The following is a 22,171-nucleotide window of genomic DNA, read 5'->3' as shown; positions in this document are numbered from 1 at the left end:
ACTGCTGAACGCAGAATATTAATTTCGGACGAATAATGGAAGAATCGTCTGCCGAAGACAAAACTTAATTCGTTTACATCCATCTTTCTTGTTTTCTGCCCTGGAAAGGGTTTATTCGATTAACAAAATAATAATGAAGATAAAAAAATTTGTGAAGGGTCCGATTAAAAGAAAATTCATTTTGTGAAGGGTCCGTTTTTAAGTTAAAATATTTTGTGAAGGGTCCGTTTTTATGAAAAGATATTTTGTGAAGGATCCGTTAACGGACCCAAGTTTCTTCTAAACAGACCCCTGATCTTCATTGAGTAATTATAAAATTTTTCTTTCTTCCTTTTTCAATTCCTTCTATTAGTTAACACTCTCCCTATATCTTGTTCAAATCCTCAATCGTTAATAAAATAATCTTTATTCATTAGTTTATTTATTATTAGTATTAGTTATTATTAGTTTATTCATTATTTTATTTTATTTTTATTCATATCTATTTAATAAAAAGTAACTAAAACAAATTTTTTCTTTATTAACCTAAGCAGAAACTGACTTAATATTTTTTCATGTTACTCGCTTAGTTGTTTTCAAAGCCAATATTGATATACAAAACAATAAGGCATAATTAGAACTTTTTACATTGATGGACAGATATGATTTTACAAGCATATAAGGTTTTAACAATAGATGGGTAAATAAAAAAAATCACCTATGGGTCTATAGCAGGAATTTCGAAGTTGGCGAATTCTGGCTTCAAATCCTCTTCGATGACTCACAGAATCAGATCTGAATACCATTCTTAGAATTTCACCTTCGAACGTCAGGACTGTTAAAAAGAACTTTTATTGAAGGATTTTTTTCGTTAATACGAACGAATATTGATAAATAACGAATTATTGGTAAAAGTATAGTACATTGGGGAGTGTTTATAATACCTGTAGGTGGAGGTGGTCTCACTCCGCAATACCTGTTCCCGTTCTTCTCCAATTGAATGAAATCTGCAGAACAGTCAGAATCTGGTTCTAGATCAAAGTCCAAAAACTCCACTTGAGCTTGACACACTCCACTGTCTAACTTCTTGACCGTATAGACACACAAGGCGTCTCCTGGATAATCGTCTGGATAGCCCGGACTGTGGATAATGGATCTTTCTTCCGTTACGGTCACATCGCAGGAAGCTGAAAACATAATTGTTGAAAATATTAAGAGTTTCTCTCTCTTCTGTTTGTGCTGAAATTCAGGCAGTGATAGCCAATTTTATACCTTTGAAATCTTCCGAAATTGTAATAAGTTCGTTCGAGAGAGATAATCGAAAATGAATTTTTATCACACGATTAGTAGTGAGCCGCGATGGCTCAGGGAATAGAGTGCTCGCCTTCCAATGAGGTGAACCGGGATCGAATCCCAGAGATGGCTGGGATACGAATTCAGCATCCGGCTTGCACCGACCACAGTGTTTACTTAAAATATCCTCATTGGTAGATGTATCATGGGTTAGAGTCCTCCTGTAATCAGGCTAACCATAGGAGGTTTTTGTGGTTTTCTTCAACCGTGTAAATCAAATGCGGTTTAGTTCTATCAAAAAGTCCTCCACGAAGGCGAATTTCTCCCAATACTTGATCCAGGAGTTCCCTTGTTTTCTGAATTAGGTTCAAAATTACAAAGAAACGGAGTAGAACATTAGTAGTCGTAAACCCAACGTTGGATTGGCTGTTCAACGACTGTTATTAAATTAAAATAAAAAAAAACAATCATTAGTAAGCTTTGTTGCAAGCTTAGAGCTCCATTTGATCAGAAACGAGTTTAACTTGAAGTATATTATGCGTTATTATTATTTAAAACTAAAACTAAACTCATCTGCTCTACAGCCGATGGAGGGCCATGGCCTACTAATCAGAAGTGGCCTACTAATCAGCCGAACGCGGATCATCGAGTGTTCCACGTTCACACACACAAATATGAATTGTTGTGTTTCTCAGCTAAGTTCTCACCTTGTTTCGAAAGTTGCCTTATGAAGCATCCCTACTAATTTGTTATCGTTCCTTTCAAACATTCTGTAATTTATGAATGTTACACTAGATCATACGCCGATTTCTGGCCTTGTGGTTACTGTACTAGACTACGGGGCCATTTGCTGAAGGTTGGAAACCACTGTCGGAATTGATGTAACTTTCTCTCTCTGTGTGTGTTCTATGTCCTTTCTTCTGTGTGAATGGGACCCACTTTATAAACGGGTTTGTGGTGGTATGACATGGGCGACGATACTCCACCGCCGTGGTTTAGCCACAGGTGCCCCACTGTGTACCGATATGAGAGTATAGTTCGTTCAGCAGGAGTTGGCACTTGGCTCCGCCTTCATCACGTGGTATCCGACGATNTAGTCGTAAACCCAACGTTGGATCGGCTGTTCGACGGTTATAAAATTAAAATATAAAAACAATCAGTAGTAAGCTTTGTTACAAGCTTAGAGCTCCATTTGATCAAAAACGAGTTTAACTTGAAGTATATTATGCGTTATTATTATTTAAAACTGAAACTAAACTCAGCTGCTCGATAGCCGATGGAGGGCCATGGCCTACTGTGCCAATCCTAGTTTTCTTGGCCTTGGAGGGTGCAGGAGCAGATATTCTGGTTGTATCGTCAGCCGAACGCGGATCACCGAGTGTTCCACGTTCACACACACAAATATGAATTGTTGTGTTTCTCAGCTAATAGTTCTCACCTTGTTTCGAAAGTTGCCTTATGAAGCATCCCTACTAAGTTGTTATCGTTCCTTTCAAACATTCTGTAATTTATGAATGTTACACTAGATCATACGCCGATTTCTGGCCTTGTGGTTACTGTACTAGACTACGGGGCCATTTGTTGAAGGTTGGAAACCACTGTCGGAATTGATGTAACTTTCTCTCTCTGTGTGTGTTCTATGTCCTTTCTTCTGTGTGAATGGGACCCACGTTATAAACGGGTTTGTGGTGGTATGACATGGGCGACGATACTCCACCGCCGTGGTTTAGCCACAGGTGCCCCACTGGGTACCGATAAGAGAGTATAGTTCGTTCAGCAGGAGTTGGCACTTGGCTCCGCCTTCATCACGTGGTATCCGACGATACTATTTCGCTATTTTAGGGAGAAGGATGGGAACAATCCTCAACAAGGGTCTATTTGTCGATCGTATGACAAAAATATTTATTTCACAATATTTATGTGTATTTTTTAACATTAAATATTACATAAATTTGATGTTATTTCTCTCTTTTGGGTTAATAGTTTGTCCTTTTTGAGACATTTACTGGGAAAACAGCAGTTTTTAAATTTAAAATATATTTAATTAGCTAGAGTAACGAAAGGTATAATAGTAGATGATAAAGCGAAGTAAGTGTTCGAAAAAGAATTCACTGTTTGCGTTTGGAGCACATTAAGGGTTGTCGCGATTTTAAGCGCGGAGATGTTTCTCGTCTTACTCCCGAGGGGAATTGAACTCGTTGACAGAGGAGGTGGAGCCAAGTATCAACTCCTGGTGAACGGACTGTAGCAAATCTGGCATTTCTCTGAGGCCGATGGGAAATAAATCAAAGTCCCGGCCATTAAAAAAAAAAACACTAGATCATACTTACGTGGTGGCGGTAATATGCTACAGGAATTCGGAATCTGTCTCACAACAATGTCAAAGCCTCGTCCGGCACCAATGGAATCCGTCACAAAGGTGAATGTCATGACGTCACTACCGATGGCCGAATAATCTAAAGCTTCTGGAAAGAAAAAAAAAATATTTAGATTTATCGTACCGCTAAAAAAAGGAATGTCGTTAATGTGCACGCTAATCAGCAGAGTAACAGATTTGTACCGCTAAAGTGCGAAATCAAGAATGACCGCTTTTTTACTTAGATAAAGTGCACTTTCATGGTTTCTGAGTTTGTATGTCTCATTTTCTTGTAATAATATTTTCATATAACTATAATTAATGTATCTACCATAATTCTCATTTAACTGTAAACCGTTTGATTCCTTGCAATATAAATTATTTCATTGATTGATTCTATAAGCTGATTGTTTGTGTTAACTTGATTCTTTAGACATCGTCAATTAAATAAATAGTATTATGTTGATTTAAGCGTTTCAGCAAAGATGACACTTTAACGAATGACTAATAAACAGATTACATAGATAATGAAACTGCTTTTTGCACTTTAAACCGATGCACTTTAAACACATTATCTAGATTATTTGCAGACCATGTTTGTGGTACATCAGCGGTAACATATATAGCGGTAACTATATAGCGGTAACATATATAGCTGTAACTATATAGCGGTAACATACATAGCTGTAACCATATAGCTGTAACATACATAGCGGTAACTATATATCGGTAACATATATAGTGGTAACATATATATGGGTAACATGTATAGCGGTAACAAATATAGTGGTATCACAGAGCAGGGATGGTTCAGGGGTTAGAGCTTTCGCCTTAAAATGAGGCGAACTGGGTTCGAATCTGGCGATGGCCGGTCGATACGAATTCTGCATTCTCACCGACCACAGTGCTGACGTGAAATATTCTCAGTGGTAGACACATCATTGGTTAAAGTCCCCTTGCCATCAGGATAGCCGTGGGAGGTTCTCGTGGTCTTCCTCTCCATGTAATGCAAATGAAGGTTAGTTCCATTAAAAAGTCCGCCATGAAGGCAAATTTCTCTCAATATTTGATTCAGGAGTTTCCTTGTCTTCTGGATTGGGTTAAAAATTACAAATCTATGGAGTTTAACATTAGAAGTCGTAAACCCAAAAATTGGGTCAGTTCTTCAATGACGGTTATAAAATAAAATAAAAAATGGTGGTAACATACATAGCAGTAACATATATATCGGTAACATATATAGTGGTAACATATATATGGGTAACATATATAGCGGTAACATACATAGCGGTTAGCAACATGTACCTATTCAAGTAAACGATACCAATTGATACAAGTCTATGGACACAAAAGAAGGAAAATAAAAGTGTTTTCGAGCCATATTCAGATTTAATAAAAAGGTACTTACTTGGCGATGACTGGCTGCCACAGAGTCTTGTCCTGTCTGGCATCTCCAGATAATCTTCACTGCAACCGGGACTGACTGCCACATCGAAGACTCTGAAATCCAGTTCAACTGTGCAAGTACTCGGTTCCGACCTCCTGATCTTGTACTGGCATCTCAATCCCGAAGTGTAATATCTGGGATATCCTGGACTGGTGATGCGTCCGGCAGAACTCGTTATTTCTCCTCCACAATCTGCAAAAGACAACAACATTTTGAAAACAGGGTTAATTTTGAAAAATAGTTGAGATCGAAGTTGTGAAAAGTTACAATCACTGGTTACTCATGGGTTAAATGCTTTTTTCCTTTTCTGGATTGACTCCGATAAAAGCCATAACATTTCAAATCATGGGTTGCAAAAACTGTTTCCATTGATGTTTTTTCTCTTTCAAAACATGCCTATATACGTGTTTCAAGACCTCACAAAATACTCTTCCTTCATCAGTATTCATATTTATATTAAAATCACAGTCAAGGCAGTAATTATAAGTTAATAATAAAAAGAATATAAAAAATAATTTAAATTATGATTATGTCAATACATTAAAAATGTCTGCTAGTGAAAAAAAAATTCTAAGAAAATTATCAAACATAGCAACGTATGTGCACTGTTTACCACTACTCTTGATCACAGTTGAAAAGTGTGATGGCGTCCAAATAAGGTGGGCAAGCCATCAAACCCGAAACAACACTCATTTTGCCAATGGGTCATAGCTCATATTTTTCGTGAAAATTATGGTGAGTTTTCCGATTCCGAGCTTGTTCTAGGACTTGAGTCATGTTCATTGTTATTTTTAATTTCTGTATTCAATAATTATGAGTCATCAGAATTGTGAAATTCCAGGCTCCATTCGAGAAAAGGTAATAGGAAAAATGCATCGGGTTATTGGAAAACAGTTAAAATTCAGCTGAACCAAAGAGTTTTAGAGGAATCCATGCCACGAAGATTAGAAGCAGTCATTAAAAATCAAATCACCATTAATGCAAAATATTATTATTTGTTTCTCAAGGTATCCTAATACTTTTTTGGTAAAAAAATATTTTTCTATCTGAAATACTGTTAAAGCAAGGGGACTTTTTATTTCCTTTTACTTTACTTTTTACTATGATTAAGGGAAATAAAATCATATTTCAGATTAGATTGGTTGATTTGTTCTGTAAGAATTTCAAATAAGCGTAGTGTGCTAATACTTTCTTTTGTCAACTATATATATGTTTTGATTCATAGTTTGAGATCACACTACTAAAAGGAATAATACCTAGAAATTATGAGTTTATCTCTACAAATTGAGCAAAAATAACCCTTGCATCTTTTTACTAAATGAATGAACATCATTCAAACTAATATTTAATATTTTTTAACCCAAAATATTAAAAAAAATCTGTATATTAAAAATTACTATCAATATTTAACAGATGTGAACGTGACGTGAAACTTCAGCACGAAAAATTTTGATTAGTTCGCTGAAACTTGAAAACGTTCATACGATAGAAAGAAATTTACACACAAAATTAATTTATTCGAATTAATTCGCGTTAAAAAATTTTTGATCATTAAAATTTTATATAATTAATGAATGTTTAATTTAATAAAGAATGGTAAAACGTACGAAAAACAAATTTTTATAATGTTAAAATATGTGATTCTGTAATGACAAAATTCAAAATTTGAGCGAAATTTGCTGAATTGAGATGGAAAAATTCGAACAACCATGTTTTGAAACTTATATTTCTCCAAAATTATTTGCAAGATTTTGTTCAAATTGGAAATTTCGTCATTTTAAATTAAGTAAAATATCATTCATATTCAATTGTAGCTCAAAATAAAATAATAACTTGTACACCTTACAATTGAGAATTTCAACGACCTTTATTAAATAATTGTAAAAATTTATTTATCTAAATATGCTCATAGAAACAACAAATGAATAAAAAATGAGAATATGATGTCTCAATTTTGAGACTAAGCCTACTCTCATTTAAGCAACAAATGATTATACAAAATGAGTATACATATTGTGTCATTTTTGAGACCATGCCTACTCTCATTTAAACAACAAATTACTCAAAATGAGTAGGGGAGAGTGGGGTCAATTGTAACGTTTTTTACTTAACTATTTTTAACTAACAAAAAATCCCATATATTATTATTATTAATTGACAGACGAGTAAAGTAGACTATCCTCCACTAGAAAAAAAATAAATACCTTATTTTAAATGTTATTATATTAGTTATTAACAATTTTTGACAGTCGTGCACTTGTTACAATTGTCCCCACTTACGGGGTCAATTGTAACAGTTCATAAATTCAACTAAAACATAGTTAATTATACATATTATCATAGTTGTGATATATTTTTTTATTGATCAAAATAGTAGTGATATTTTAGGAGTAAAAATAATAATGAGCAGAGACCTAAAGGGTTAAACTTTTAACTTTAAGGGGTTAAAAATTTTAATTTATGCTGTGAAAGGTGACAAATAAAATAATGCACATGCAACATAATATAAATGATATAGGAAACTATTGGTGGTTCTTAAAGAGTTAAGTAATGGTTTGTAAACATAAGATTATTTATTTTCAGCTGTTACAATCGTCCCTTTACTTATTGTTACAATTGTCCCCAAGACGCCATTTCAGCTTCATTTGTTAAAAACAATGCTAGTTAATTAGCAAAACTAATCTTTTTTTTATTGAAATGTTAATTAAGGTGTCCACTTACATATTCGGTTACTAATTTTTATTTGTTTAAACAAAATTACTTTGTTACAATATAATATTCTAATACCAAAAAAAGTACTTACGTAGCGTGAAAATATCTTTTGTGATGTAACTCTTTCAAAAGTACATAAAAATGGTTGCCAGCAGGGGTGTACATGTAGATTTATTAAATACACCTTGTGCGCCACCTAGGAACCAAATCTAGAACCCGATACTCGAAATTTTTGCTCTGTTACAATCGTGCCCTGTTACAATTGACCCTACTCTCCCCTATACATGATGGGTCATTTTGAAACAATGCATTTTATTCAAAAATGTATGATTACTGTTTCAAAATAAGTTCTTCGCCTATACCCAGTAATAAGTACATGGCGTTTTCAAATTCAGTTATATTTGTTTGGGAAGTACGGTGATATCTTTATTTAACGAAGTCGCTAAATCTCAATAATAAGGTCGTTAAATGGAAAATTTGCTAAATAGAAAATCACCGTTTGAAATACTTGAACAACGCAAAACAGGTTTTAAATACATAAACACTAGACATAATTAAAATAGCAATTGATACACCTTCATCTCGTAAACTAGTATCTACTATTTATTTTATAAATTTTAACCATCAAAGTAATCTGCATGGAAAGCAAGAATATAGAGCAAAACATTATCAAGTGTTACACTATCATGCTACATACATTCTCAACTAAAAAAAAAAAGGTAAATTTATGTATACAATTATTGCTGCATTTATTATAAATGTAATTTTAAACATACATTACCGCATGCGTTCTTAAGTTTAATTACTACTGATAATATCCGTTTTGCCTGAGATATTTGTTTGAAATGCAAACAAAAAGGGAAAGGAATTGGTGGCTGCAAAAATCAATTCAAGGCCAAATCAAATCAAAAATCAATTTCCTCCATAAAATGCGTTAAAATTTGAAATGTTCTGAAATATTTTGGGAAATAGAGATCTAAAAGAAAAGTTCATTAAATAGAAAATTCACTTCGCTATTTGGAAATTATTTTACGAAGAAATTTCCAAATGTTCTTGGTTCTTCGAAAAAAAAAATCGCAAAATAGAGAAATTCGTAAAATGGAAGTTCGTTAAATAGAAGTCCGACTGTATTTTAACTATGTCACATGATCTAAAATAAAAAATATTTGCTCAATTTTGAGAATTTTTTTGACATTGTGACATAATTCAGACAATTTGGAGTAAGAATTTGCTACAATTACAGATAGCCTTGTCTCCAGCTAGTTACCTATTAGCGCTTGAGCTTTTAAAATTTTTAAACTTAGGAACGGTCGTAGTAGAAGCTATATTCTTTGTAAAGTTCTACAATGAAATTGTTATGCATAAGTATTTCAAAGTAGTAAAATTCTTAAAGTGCTTGGTTGGACGTGAGATCGCAAGTGACTATGGGACATCGAAGTAAACAAAAAAGAATATCAGCATTTGTAAGCGAATAGTATACTGGCTCTAAAATAAACATCCAACGAGTTGAAAAATTCGGTCACTTTGGCTATATTATTCCTAAATGTACAGGCTTGTGTGTCTTTTTCGAATGAAAACAAAACAATTTACATATCATAGAAAGAACCCACTTTAAGTGCTTGGTCCCACAGACACGGTTCTTAGTAGAACACCGAAGTCAAGCATCACTGGCTGCCGTGCGTAAACGGGTGGGTGACCACTTGGATCAACCTGCGTAGGGACCGAAGGTATGCGGTATTGGTCCTCGTTAAACTGTTCTGCCGTCAAGTGCTCGACTTCACTCGCAGGTCGTCGGGCTGCCAAAGCGGATGAGTCATTCTCTCTGCAGAGGATCAAAATTGCGATGGCATGTCTTCGGATCATCCTCAGGGGTGTTTCCCAGACCGTCGCCAATAGCCCATCGTGTTTCCCAAACCTTCCACAATAGAGGTGTAGCTCTAGTGTGATGAAATCAAAGTACCTATCTGCCTCAATAAACAATAAATAATATCTGTTTTTTCTAGATGACAAAGGCTTACAAGCCGTACTTATGTAATTTATCACACAAGCGAATATGCTAGTATCGGGTTCGAATCCTGCCGTCACTTTGGATGTTTTTTCGTGCTGTGTTTCTCTGTAATGTGCTATCTGTCTTAATTGAGCACACAAGAAAATATATGCTTACCTATAAAATAAATAAACAAACGTTTCTACACTCTTCATAATTATGGTCCTAAGTAAGAGCCGTGGATGCTCAGAAGATAGAGCGTTCGCCTTCCTATTAGGTGACCCAGGTTCGAATCTCAGCGATGGCTGTTCGCTACCAATTCCACACCCGGCTTGCACCAACCACAGTACTGGCGTAAAAAATATCCTCATTGGTAGATGGATCATGAGTTAGAGTCCCTTTGTAATCAGGCTAACCATGGGAGCTTTTCGTGGTTTTTCACTCCATGTACTTTCTGAACATGATGATCCTTTATAGAAAGTGCCATCTGATCCATGTACTTTAAATGCGGTATAATTCTATCAAAAATTCCTCCTTGAAGGCAAATTTCTCCCAATACTTGATCGAGGAGCTCCGTTGTTTTCTGGATTAAGTTTAAAATTGCAAAGCTACGGAGTTGAACAATAGCAGTTGTGAGCCCAAAAATGGGTCGGCTGTTCAATGACAGTTATTAAATTATAAAATATGGTCCTAGATAAGACCAGATTTAGTATTATTATTAAACGCTTTTTAGCTTCTCTCTTATAAGTTTTTGTTGTTGTTGTTCATTTACGTCGCACTAGAGCTTCACAATGGGCTATTGGCGACGGTCTGGGAAACATCCCTGAGGATGATCCGAAGACATGCCATTACAATTTTGATCCTCTGCGGAGGGGATGGCACCCCCGCTTCGGTAGCCCGACGACCTGCACGCGAAGTCGAGCACTTTACGGTAGAACAGTTNGATATTAAAGTGTTATTTTAACTTACGAGTCCCAGATGTTTATAACAACTGCGTAAGAAGACTTTCACTGATAACATACTAATTATTAAACTTTAATTATTCGATTTTGAAATTGGGTATACTTTTGCGGATAACAGAGGATATTAAAGTGTTATTTTAACTTACGAGTCCCAGATGTTTATAACAACTGCGTAAGAAGACTTTCACTGATAACATACTAATTATTAAACTTTAATTATTCGATTTTGAAATTGGGTATACTTTTGCGGATAACAGAGGATATTAAAGTGTTATTTTAACTTACGAGTCCCAGATGTTTATAACAACTGCGTAAGAAGACTTTCACTGATAACATACTAATTATTAAACTTTAATTATTCGATTTTGAAATTGGGTATACTTTTGCGGATAACAGAGGATATTAAAGTGTTATTTTAACTTACGAGTCCCAGATGTTTATAACAACTGCGTAAGAAGACTTTCACTGATAACATACTAATTATTAAACTTTAATTATTCGATTTTGAAATTGGGTATACTTTTGCGGATAACAGAGGATATTAAAGTGTTATTTTAACTTACGAGTCCCAGATGTTTATAACAACTGCGTAAGAAGACTTTCACTGATAACATACTAATTATTAAACTTTAATTATTCGATTTTGAAATTGGGTATACTTTTGCGGATAACAGAGGATATTAAAGTGTTATTTTAACTTACGAGTCCCAGATGTTTATAACAACTGCGTAAGAAGACTTTCACTGATAACATACTAATTATTAAACTTTAATTATTCGATTTTGAAATTGGGTATACTTTTGCGGATAACAGAGGATATTAAAGTGTTATTTTAACTTACGAGTCCCAGATGTTTATAACAACTGCGTAAGAAGACTTTCACTGATAACATACGGATTATTTGACTTCAACTATTCAATTTTGAAATTGGGTTTACTTTTGCGGGCGATGCTGTAACATCGGACGGTATTAAAGTGTTATTTTAACTTACGAGTCCCAGATGCTTATAACAACTGCGTAAGAAGACTTTCACTGATAACATTCTAATTATTTAACTTTAATTATTCGATTTTGAAATTGGGTATACTTATGCGGATAACATCGGATGATATTGAAGTGTTATTTTAACTTACGAGTCCCATATGTTTATTATAACAACTGCGTAAGAAGACTTTCACTGATAACATACGGATTATTTGACTTCAATTATTCAATTTTGAAATTGGGTATACTTTTACGAATAACAGAGGATATTAAAGTGTTATTTTAACTTACGAGTCCCAGATGTTGTGCCGCATAAGCGTGTGCGATCGGGCATCATGAGGAAATCCTTGGAGCACTGATTACTAGAGAACTCTACATCGAATGTCTGGAAAGTGAGCTCTACCGAACAAACAGTTGGATCTGCTCTGTGGATGTTGAAAGAACATCTCTGGTTATTTGGATAGGGGGAAGGATATCCGGGGGATGTGAATCTTCCTGTGTACGTCCCCACCTCTTGATCGCACGGACCTGTGTCAGAAAAAGAGTCAAACATCATCATAAAATTGGTAATACGTATACATCCCAAGTCAAAATTTTTGATGGTTTTCTATTGATGGACCAACATAATCTTGATGGTAACCAACAATAGCTCCATCATGAATCATTTTATTCTTGATGGTAACCAACATAAGAAACCATCACTCCAATGTACGAATTCAGACTGATGCATGATGGTCCAACATAAGAATAGCAACTTGTTTTGTTAGTTTTTTCATGTTAAACCATCAGAAATTCTCATCATAGTTTCTTAGAAATCAAATGTTGGAGCGATCATGTACAACCATCGTTCCAATATAGGAATTCAGACTGATTTATGATGGTCCAACGTATAGAAACCAAATTGTTTTGACGCGGTATATTCCTGAGAACTAACAAGAACTCCACTCAAACCATCATAGAAATGTGTAGTTGGAGTCATCATGGACCATCACTGATGGTTGGTCCATGAAAATAAAACTTCTCTTGATGGTTAACCATCATAGTATTAAAGTAATATTTTTCGTCACGGAATGATGGAAGTTTGTTCGCACATCAAAAACCGTGAAAGTATAAGGAAAAGTACTGGATGATGGTGACCATCAAATATGGTCCATCATAAATCGCACTGTAACTAACATAAACCATCAAAATGTTTTGATGGAACCATCAAGACTTTAGACTTGGGCAGGGTTTCGCAGAGACCAGTTAAATAAGAAAGTAGAACAAAAAGTATACACATTTGGGGTTGCAAATTAATGTTTACGAAATCTAACAAGTGAGAGCCGCAATGTCTAAGGAGATAGGGCGTTCGTCTTCAAATGAGGTGAACCGGGTTCCAATCTCAGCGATGGCTCGTCGATACGAATTCCACATCCGTCTTGCACTGACCACAGTGCTGACGTGAAGATATCCTCAGTGGTAGACGGATCATGGGTAGAGTCCCCTTGTTGCCAGGCTAACCGTGGCAGGTTCTTGAAGTTTTTCTCTCCATGCGACGCAAATGCGGGCTAGTTCCATCAAAAAGTCCTCCACGAAGGGAAATTTCTCCCAATACTAGATCCAAAAGTTCCCTTGTCTTCTAGGTTGGATTAAAATTACAAGGCTAGAGAGTAGTCGTAACTCGCGGCACCTAGACTCGTGCATCCATCTTGTTGGGTCCCAGAGGCCAAATTACTGTGTGTTGGTCACCTTTGCCCTGTGACATTGCTGTGTTGTCATCTTTTCGTCGCCAAACCACACCTCCTTTGTGTTAATATTTAAGCGTGCGCTTCGGTATGTCCCTGGTTGACCCCCTGGAGGGTTGAGTCGGAATTAATCTAGTTATTCGTAATCGTAAACCCAAAAATTGGGTCGGCTGTTCAACAAAGGTTATGTAAAAAAAATATAATAAATGATGATACGGGAAAAAGCGAGGAAAAAAGCCGAAGGGTAAATTTGAATGAAATAGAAAACGGAGGTAAACTTAAAGACGATTTAACTAATTAAGTCACCAATTTAATCTGTTTTGATGTTTATAATGTCTGCCGTCATCGATAGTTTTCATCAGTTTCTAAAATTATTACAATAAAGCCTGCATCAGATTACAATAGCTTTTTTTCCTGGGATAAATATTAGTTTGCGATCTCTATTGTTTTCCTTTTTGATAAGGATGAACAATGAAATATTAACACGTTGAATGCCATGGGGGTCACCGGTGACCGGCGAGGCCAAGATTATTAGAAACACATAATTCGAGTAAATTTTTAATTTTTTTATCATTATTATTTTACTAAACTGGTTTGAAGAAATTAATGCAATATAGAACGCACAAAAATAGTTTTATTTATATACACAGAGATGCCAACTTGCTCCGGGCAGCGAATAAATATTTTCCAGAGGTAGTTTATTAATTGTGATTCTTAGTTTTTGTAGATTTTTGTCCACCATTATTTCTAAACAATTCGTAGGCTTATATAATTCACCATTTTTTTTTTCAGATGTGTCACGCCTTTCAAAAAACTAGCAAAATCTGTCTAATACTTGCAAATTTAGTTTGTAATTATTTACCGTTGTATGCCAGACGGGCAATCCATGCACATACCTGCCTACTCCTCCGGTTTTTCCGGAAGATTTTAATTTTGTATTTAAAGTGGTACCGAAACTCATGTCATGTCATTAAAAGTTTTGAATTATAATAATAATTATAAATGAATTTGACCACCCCTACGTTTAAATAATTGCAACAAATATATAAAAGCATACTAATCTGAACGATAGCGAATTTTAATCTAGTCAAAATATAAACATGTTTTTGAGTAAGGTTGTTTTTCGGCAATTGTTTTATTACCACTTGAAAAATTCATTCTCAGAAAGAGTGAAAGTTGGCAGGTATGCATGTAAAATTAGCGCGGCATTCAACGTGTTAAGCTTGAATTTTGCGTAACAACCTCTATAGGATATAATAAAAAAAAATTACCTTGAAATCCGGGTCCTTCACATGTATTAAATAGCTGCGTCACGTGGATGTCAAATCCCAATCCTTGCCCGTAACTGTCACTTACAAAATACAGATTGACGTAATCACTATCCTTCGGCATTTCCATCAATTCTAAAAGAAATAATAATAGGGTATTTCTAGAAACCTTTAATGAAATAAGAAACTTTTAAATGAATGGACTCACGTTTTCCAGTGATGCTTCCACACAATCGATTCAGACTGGGAAGTGTGAGGTAGTCTTTACTGCACCGAGGACCGCTGTATTCCAGTTCGAACCTCCTGAAGTCGAGTTCAACGCTGCACACAGAGGGATCCACTTTCCTAAGGGTGTACCTGCACCTCTCACTGGAACCGTAAGAATTCGGGAACCTCGGGGATGTGAAGTGACCAGTGACTGATGTCACCTCCTGGTCGCACTGCTCACCAGGACCTAAGAGATAAATGCACTGCATCTAAATAAAAACTCGGGGCAGATTCACCAAAAGCGCCAAATAAATTGGAAGCAGGTAGCTGTTTTCATGTATTATATCAGTTGTTGTCAATAACAACATCAATTACAATTATTAGATCATATTAGATATGGATTTGATCTCACTTTTACATGCTTAGATTTCATCGGAATATGAAATAGATAGAATTTAAATTTGGTCAGCACGAATCCGAAATTTGATGCCATATAATAATAATTACGAAAATGTCAAATTATAGTAATTTACGACGACCCAAAGTAAAATTTGCGACGAGAAAAAGTGCAGTTACAGGTAATATTCCTAATTATCAGAATTTTTATTGATGTAATATTTTTAATTGCCTACAGATGAAAGTTCTTAAACTTTTTTTTTATTCTTAACTGAATCTGGAAGGTTTTTTTTTTTGTTTTCTTTGTTTAGTTTGATAATGTTCTGAAATTTTATAAAAGCCTATTTTTATGAGCCAAAAACATAGAGGACTTCACTTAATGAGCCAAACAACCACATAGAGGGGTCAGCTGAAAAGCCCTTGTCAGACACAATCTCGTGTTCGAGCTAAGCCCATCTTATCTCTAATATATATAAACACTGGTGTAAAAAATGAAGAGACTGGGTCGATTATCTCTTGAACTACTGGACCGATTTCAATGAAATTTGATATGTACGTACATTGAGACAATACAAAACAAATAACCATTCATCAATTCTAATACAATATACGCAGATCGTGCTTAACACTTGTTGGAGATGCAAGGTATGAAACAGAGGTTGCAGAATAGACAAAGGGTTAATAGGGGGTATGGTCCCCTATACAGGCCTTGCAGCTTGGTTTCATACTTGCAATAAGGCAGTTTATCATTTCTTGTGGCGATTTCATACCTTCCGACTGCAACGAGTGTTAAGTATGATCATGCGCGTGTATTACAGTTGCTGAACGATTAATTGGTCTACTATATTAATGTGTGTACACATCGAATTTCATTGAAATCGGTCCAGTAGTTCTAGAGATAATCGACCCAGTCTGCAAATTATCCTAATTTTTTACACCAGTGTGATTTCTTATTAAAGTATCCGACTAGTTTCGCAACTTTTTTTTTATAAAATATTCATATAAATAAAATATTCATATATATAAAATATTCATTCGCCGTAATTAAAAGTCTCTGAACTACCATTCCAAAATTATCCTAATTCAACCACACCAAATTATCAAAATAAATTTGAACTGTCTTATTGTTAAACAGGCGTTTGTGAATAGTTTTTGTCCCAATTCGTGGACTCTAATAAAGCAACATAAAGGGAGGTTCCAAGAGAACACCGCGCATAATACCTGTTACGGGAGGTCTTTGAGGGGGTGGAGTAGAAGAACATGAGTCTGGAACCTGTAGAATTTCTATGTCGAAACCTTTTCCCGATCCATAACCGTCACTGATGAAGTTGAATGTCAAAAGATCACTCCCTCTCAGGAAATCCACAATTTCTGCAACAAAATACATAAAAAGTCAATAATTCCTGCTAATAAGGTTTCTTTATTCATCTACCAATACTTAAGTTAATTACTACGCATGGAAAACTTAGAAATGGAAGTTTTGTTTTTGATATACTTAAGGTGTTTGATAGAAGAACATATTTTGTTTATTTATTATTAGTAGTATTTTTTTTGCATTAACTTGCAAATGCATGTAAATACCAGAAAACTGCTTAATTAAAGGGAATACATCTTTTTAAATGAAAACACTCATCTCGGTAAAATTCTTGAAAAATAAACTAAATACTTCTAATGATTAATTGGGATATTCATCCATTTTTTCCACCTAGGCGAATTTCCTTCTCCTCCCCCCCCCTTCCTTACCTGCCGAATATTGAAGGCCCTGTTATTAGTTTTTGAGTGATCATCTTGAACGAATCTTGAATGCTCTGAGTGCGTACTAGGCATAATTATTTATTGCCTTCTAATTATAACTGCCTTGTAATTCTTTATTGTCAGATCATCGCCAAACAAGACCTCAGCCAAAAATGTAGCAGAAGAGTGTTCCTATTTCTGTTTGGATGCTGGTGTCTGTTTCTGTTGGATCGTAAAACCAGTTCATTAAAGTGATTTTTCGCTTAGCTGACATAGTTATTTTCGATTACCTGACAAGACATTTAAAAAAAAATTATCAGCAAGTAAGACTCTTTACTTCAACCTCACACTTAATTGCTGTCTTGTCACCTCTTCGTAAGCCGAAACGAAGGGGTGTTGCACCAGCCCTCCTTAACTCCCCTTATCATTATCTCACCCATCAAAGATTCAGTCACTTAGAGAGGTGGGGGCTGAAATCCAGGTTCATCTAAAAGTGGATGAATCTCCCAAAATGTCCTCTATAGAATTACAAAAAAAAGGGGGGGAAAACAGAACAAGCTAAACAATCTTTTGATTCAGTGATTGAACCTTCACGTAAGAGGACTTTTTAATGATTTCAAAGGGTGGCCTCAAATATACAAACTTATCGGTGCAGGGTGACGATATTTTAAGATATAAAATCAGACACATAAGCGTAATTTATTTGAATTTGGATACATGAAACATACATTTTTTTTTCGATGGATTTCAGTTCCTGGTCCCAACATGGGAAATATAGTCCCAACAGTTTGGTCAAAAGAGCTGACGAACTTTTCTGGAACTTTTAAGAAATTATTCGGAAAAATCACTGAGTGAATTTTTACTTACTCCTGGACGGATATCCCACGCATATCCTTGACAAATCAGGAAATTCCAAATAGTCTCCTCTGCAAGGTCCCCCAGTGTGTCGACCAAAGTCTAACAATCGAATTTCCAAGAGTATTTTGCAGATTCTGGAATCGGCTCTCCTGATGGTGAAGGCACATCGGAGGTTGGAAGGATATCCTCGAGGATATCCCGGAGAAGTGAGGCTGCTGGTGAATGTGTCGATGTACTGATTGCAAGCATTTGGATTTCCTGAAAAAAAATAATTGGAGATTTGATAATTTTGTACTGATTGCAAGCACTTTTGGATATCTTACAAGAATAACTGGAGACTTTATAATTTTGCATTGAGTGAAAGCAATTTTGGATGTCTTACAAAAATAATTGGAGATTTTATAATTTTGTACTGATTGCATGCATTTGGATTTCCTGAAAAATTGGAGATTTTATAATTTCCTACTGATTACACGCATTTAGATTTCCTCAAGAAATTGCTGAAAATATTTTATAATTCCAAGATTATGTACTCGTTGGATAGATCTTATAATTTTGCATTGATTATAAGCTGTGGGATTTCGTTAAAAAGGACATATTTTATAATTACAAGATGATATATTTGTAGGGTATATTTCAAATTTTGAACTGATTTCAAGCATTTCCTGAAACATTTAATATAATTCAAAGATTGGATAAAATTGCTGGATACATTTTATAATTTTGTTCTGATAGAATACTAAAATTTGTTCGGTATGCTGTAGTACATCAATGTTCTTTCAAGGTCAAGTGCCGCAGCCCAGTATGCATTTAACCGGTACTTCTAACACTGACGTTTCTCATAATCTATCTTTAGCAGATATTACAACATCGAATTAATATAATATCAATGAATAAATTAATATCAAATCGAAAATAACAAATAATTCGGACATTCATCAAAGCGACTATGTGATTGTTACCATTCACCGGTGAAAGGTATATATAAGGTATTATCCTTGACAAATCAGGAAANATAAATATATACACGCAGAAATTAATTCTTACTTGGGATTGTAGAAGCGCCGCACGAACTTGGAATCTGCTTTAACTGTATCATGAATCCTTTACGAGTTGTTTCCTTGTCTGTTTTAAACCTTAAAGTCATCGTGTATTGTCCTGACCGAAATTGAAGTTGCTCTGCAAAAACACAATTATTACAATTAGGCAATTCTTGTTGTAATGAAGAAGGAATAAATTTATTAACTTTTAAATAAAATGTTTGACAATGTTAGAACTTTTAAATAAAATGTTGAAGTGTTGACCTAAGCTTCTTATTAAAGTAAAGCTTCTTATTAAAAATTAGATATTGTAAAAGTATGCAATTAAATTATTTAATATAATGTGTATTAAAAATAATGAGTTATAATGTTTTTTTTAAACATTTTCTTGTTATTAAAGATTATAATTATTATTATATTAATATTAAAGATTATCATTCAAAGAATTTTTAAAAATTAAAATTATTATTTTTATATTCATTATACAAAATTTTGTTAAAACTAATAATTTATTTTATTATAATTATTTATCAAAAAAAATTCTAAATTATATTTAATTTCATTTAAATTTTATAATTGATATGCATACTATCATGTTTTTAATGATCCGTGATGTAATAATGTTGCATAATATTGCTAATGCGAGGTTTTGCTTGTATGGATCGTTTTAGGTTTTATTCACAAGAGTGAAGTTTGGTGCATTTGCATCGTTGTATGTGCAATAATTTATGTCTCCGACAGTGCACTGTTTCTAGTCTTTTTTTTTTTCCTTTTTACTATTTGGAAAAAAATGTTTTATGTTAAGAGCTAATAGTGTCTAGTATTGTTAATATTATAAAAAGTATTCTTACAATTAAGCAGTCCTTTAAAAATGGCATAACTTTTAACTTACTTTTTGTTCCGGATGCCAGAGTACCACAAAGTACTCCTTGCTGTCCGTCCCTCAGGTCCAAATAGTCAGACAGGCAGTGGTCACTCTCCTCCAGATCGAAGTCATTGAGGGTCATTTCCACTTTACATGTGTCCGGTGTCAGTCTCTGTACCACATAGTCGCACGTCCTGTGATTGTCATAATCTGAAGGATAATTTGGAGTAAATATCCATCCCTCTTGACCACGGACAAGAGCATCACACTCGGACATGCCGACCTCATGATGATGATCTGAAATAACAACAAAACAGAACGTTTTTAAATATAAAAGAAATCCAAATATCTGTTTTAAAAGTTTTTTTATATACTTGAATAGAGCAGTGATGGTTCAGGGGATAGAGCGTTCGCCTTCAAATGAAGTGAACCGGGTTCGAATCACAGTGATGGCTGGTCGATACGAACTTCACATCTGGCTTGTACAAACCACAATGCTAACGTGAAATATCCTCAGTGGTAGAAGGATCATTGGTATGAGTCCCTTTGCCGTTAGGCTAACAGAGGGAAGTTATCGTGGTCTTCTTCTAAATGTAACGCAAATGCGGGTTATCTCCATCAAAAAGTCCTCCACGTATCTAAATTTCTCCCAGTACTTGATCCTGGAGTTCACTTGTCTTCAGGATTAGGTTCAAAAGCCTACGGAGTTGAACATTGGTAGTCGTAAACCCAAGAATTGGGTCGACTGTTCAACGACGATTATAATATGAAACATAGAAAAGTTTAAAAAACTTCCATACTAACTTCATTTAATATGGATGTTAACTTTTAAAAAAATCTTGGTTATTTGTAATTAAAATTTTTCTTAAATTCAGTTGTTTCTTCTCTGTTTTAGTAGTTTTTTAGATTATTCGTATTCTACACATTTTTTAAATAAATTGTCACATAATTTTTGGAAATATTTTCGAATAATTGAATCGAATAATTTTCGAATAATCTATGAATACAATTAAAAAAGTTTGCAGGAATTGATTTACCTCCTGAATGTGGTCTTCCACTGCCCTGAAAAGAAAAATAAATATTGTTAATAACTCGATTCATTTGTGAATTCATTCACTCATTTTACAATTTATTTTTCATCCATACTAGAATGTGTCTTCGATAAAAATAGGAAATTTTAACATTTACATTAAACTATTTACTTTTTAAGAAGATTATTAACAATAAAAAAAACTAAATTTACCAAAAAAACTACATTAAGCAGGAAAAAAACTGCATTAACTAAAAAAATCTAAATTAACTAAAAGAAACTAAATTAGATAATTGTTTATGAGAAGGGTACAAATATTGACATCTTAGAGAAATCTGATATTGGGCGTTCATTGTTATAAAATTAATAAAATTAATATTTATCCTTATTGCTAAAGCTAAAAAGTTTAGTGTATTTAAATTGAATTGTAAATAAAAAAAAACTCTCTCTCTCAATATATATATATTTATNACCGATGGATGTTGAAAATCACATAGTCGCTTTAGTAAATGTACGAAATATATACTAGGCCTAATTAAGTACCACTGCCAAGTATTCATTTATTCGGTATTCCGAACTTTGATGCTTCTCCTAATCAACCCTCAGCAGATATTAAAATATCGAATAAATGTAATAATATCAACGATTAAATTAATATTAAATCGGTATAATAAGTATTTGGACATTGATTAAAGCGACTATGTGATTGTTGACATTCACCAGTGAAAGTCGACATTCCTATGATTTCGGTCATTCAAGGTAACAAGCTATATATATATATATTCCCGCAATCCAACTGACTATAGTTAAATAACTTATTTTTCAATACTGCGTGTGTAGGATATGTGACATCTAATTCTGCTAATTCTGTTAAATAATTTTTTTTCATGAAATTGCAAAATGTTATAGATTTAAGAGCGTCAGTAAAAAAGATTTAATAATAATGATAAAATGTAAGCAATATATTATATCATTCAATATCGAAAATACACAAAAAATTCTTCTATTGTAAAGTGAAACTACATATCTTATAAAAATTTCAAAATCAAGCTACACAAAAACTTTTGTGTATATCTAAAAAAAAAATTGTTTTAAAGAGATTTTTATAAATCATTTCAAATATAAATTTAAAGAATTTATAAATATATATTTCATAAATTTCACATTTAATTTATGAATAGAAATTCTCTTAAATTTTTTGTTTAGTGCTTGTTAGTTCTAATCAATGAAATAGATGCTATATGCAGAACTATGTTTATGGTGTAGTTAGGTACTACACCACAACCATATTTATTTCTAGATTTTTCCGCACTGATATAAAAATCAGAA

At 34.0% G+C, this 22,171-nt stretch overlaps 1 protein-coding gene across 1 annotated transcript in view; it reads right to left on the bottom strand.

The window, feature by feature from the left end:
* LOC107450165 (cubilin) overlaps positions 1-22,171 on the bottom strand; it is a gene marked incomplete in the record, with an annotated part of 42,282 nt that overhangs the window by 4,808 nt on the left and 15,303 nt on the right. Inside the window, 12 exon segments of the mRNA XM_043052187.2 lie at positions 698-814; positions 924-1,166; positions 3,603-3,737; positions 5,037-5,267; positions 12,006-12,248; positions 14,716-14,847; positions 14,921-15,166; positions 16,537-16,686; positions 17,917-18,165; positions 18,955-19,086; positions 19,840-20,109; positions 20,850-20,874. Of these exon segments, the coding sequence (XP_042908121.1) occupies positions 698-814; positions 924-1,166; positions 3,603-3,737; positions 5,037-5,267; positions 12,006-12,248; positions 14,716-14,847; positions 14,921-15,166; positions 16,537-16,686; positions 17,917-18,165; positions 18,955-19,086; positions 19,840-20,109; positions 20,850-20,874 (2,173 nt within the window).

This window comes from Parasteatoda tepidariorum, chromosome 5 (genome assembly GCF_043381705.1).
Source record: "Parasteatoda tepidariorum isolate YZ-2023 chromosome 5, CAS_Ptep_4.0, whole genome shotgun sequence".
NCBI classification, from domain to species: domain Eukaryota; kingdom Metazoa; phylum Arthropoda; class Arachnida; order Araneae; family Theridiidae; genus Parasteatoda; species Parasteatoda tepidariorum.
The sequence above is the reverse complement of the archived record's forward strand: the minus strand, read 5'-3'. Positions and strand labels throughout refer to the sequence as shown.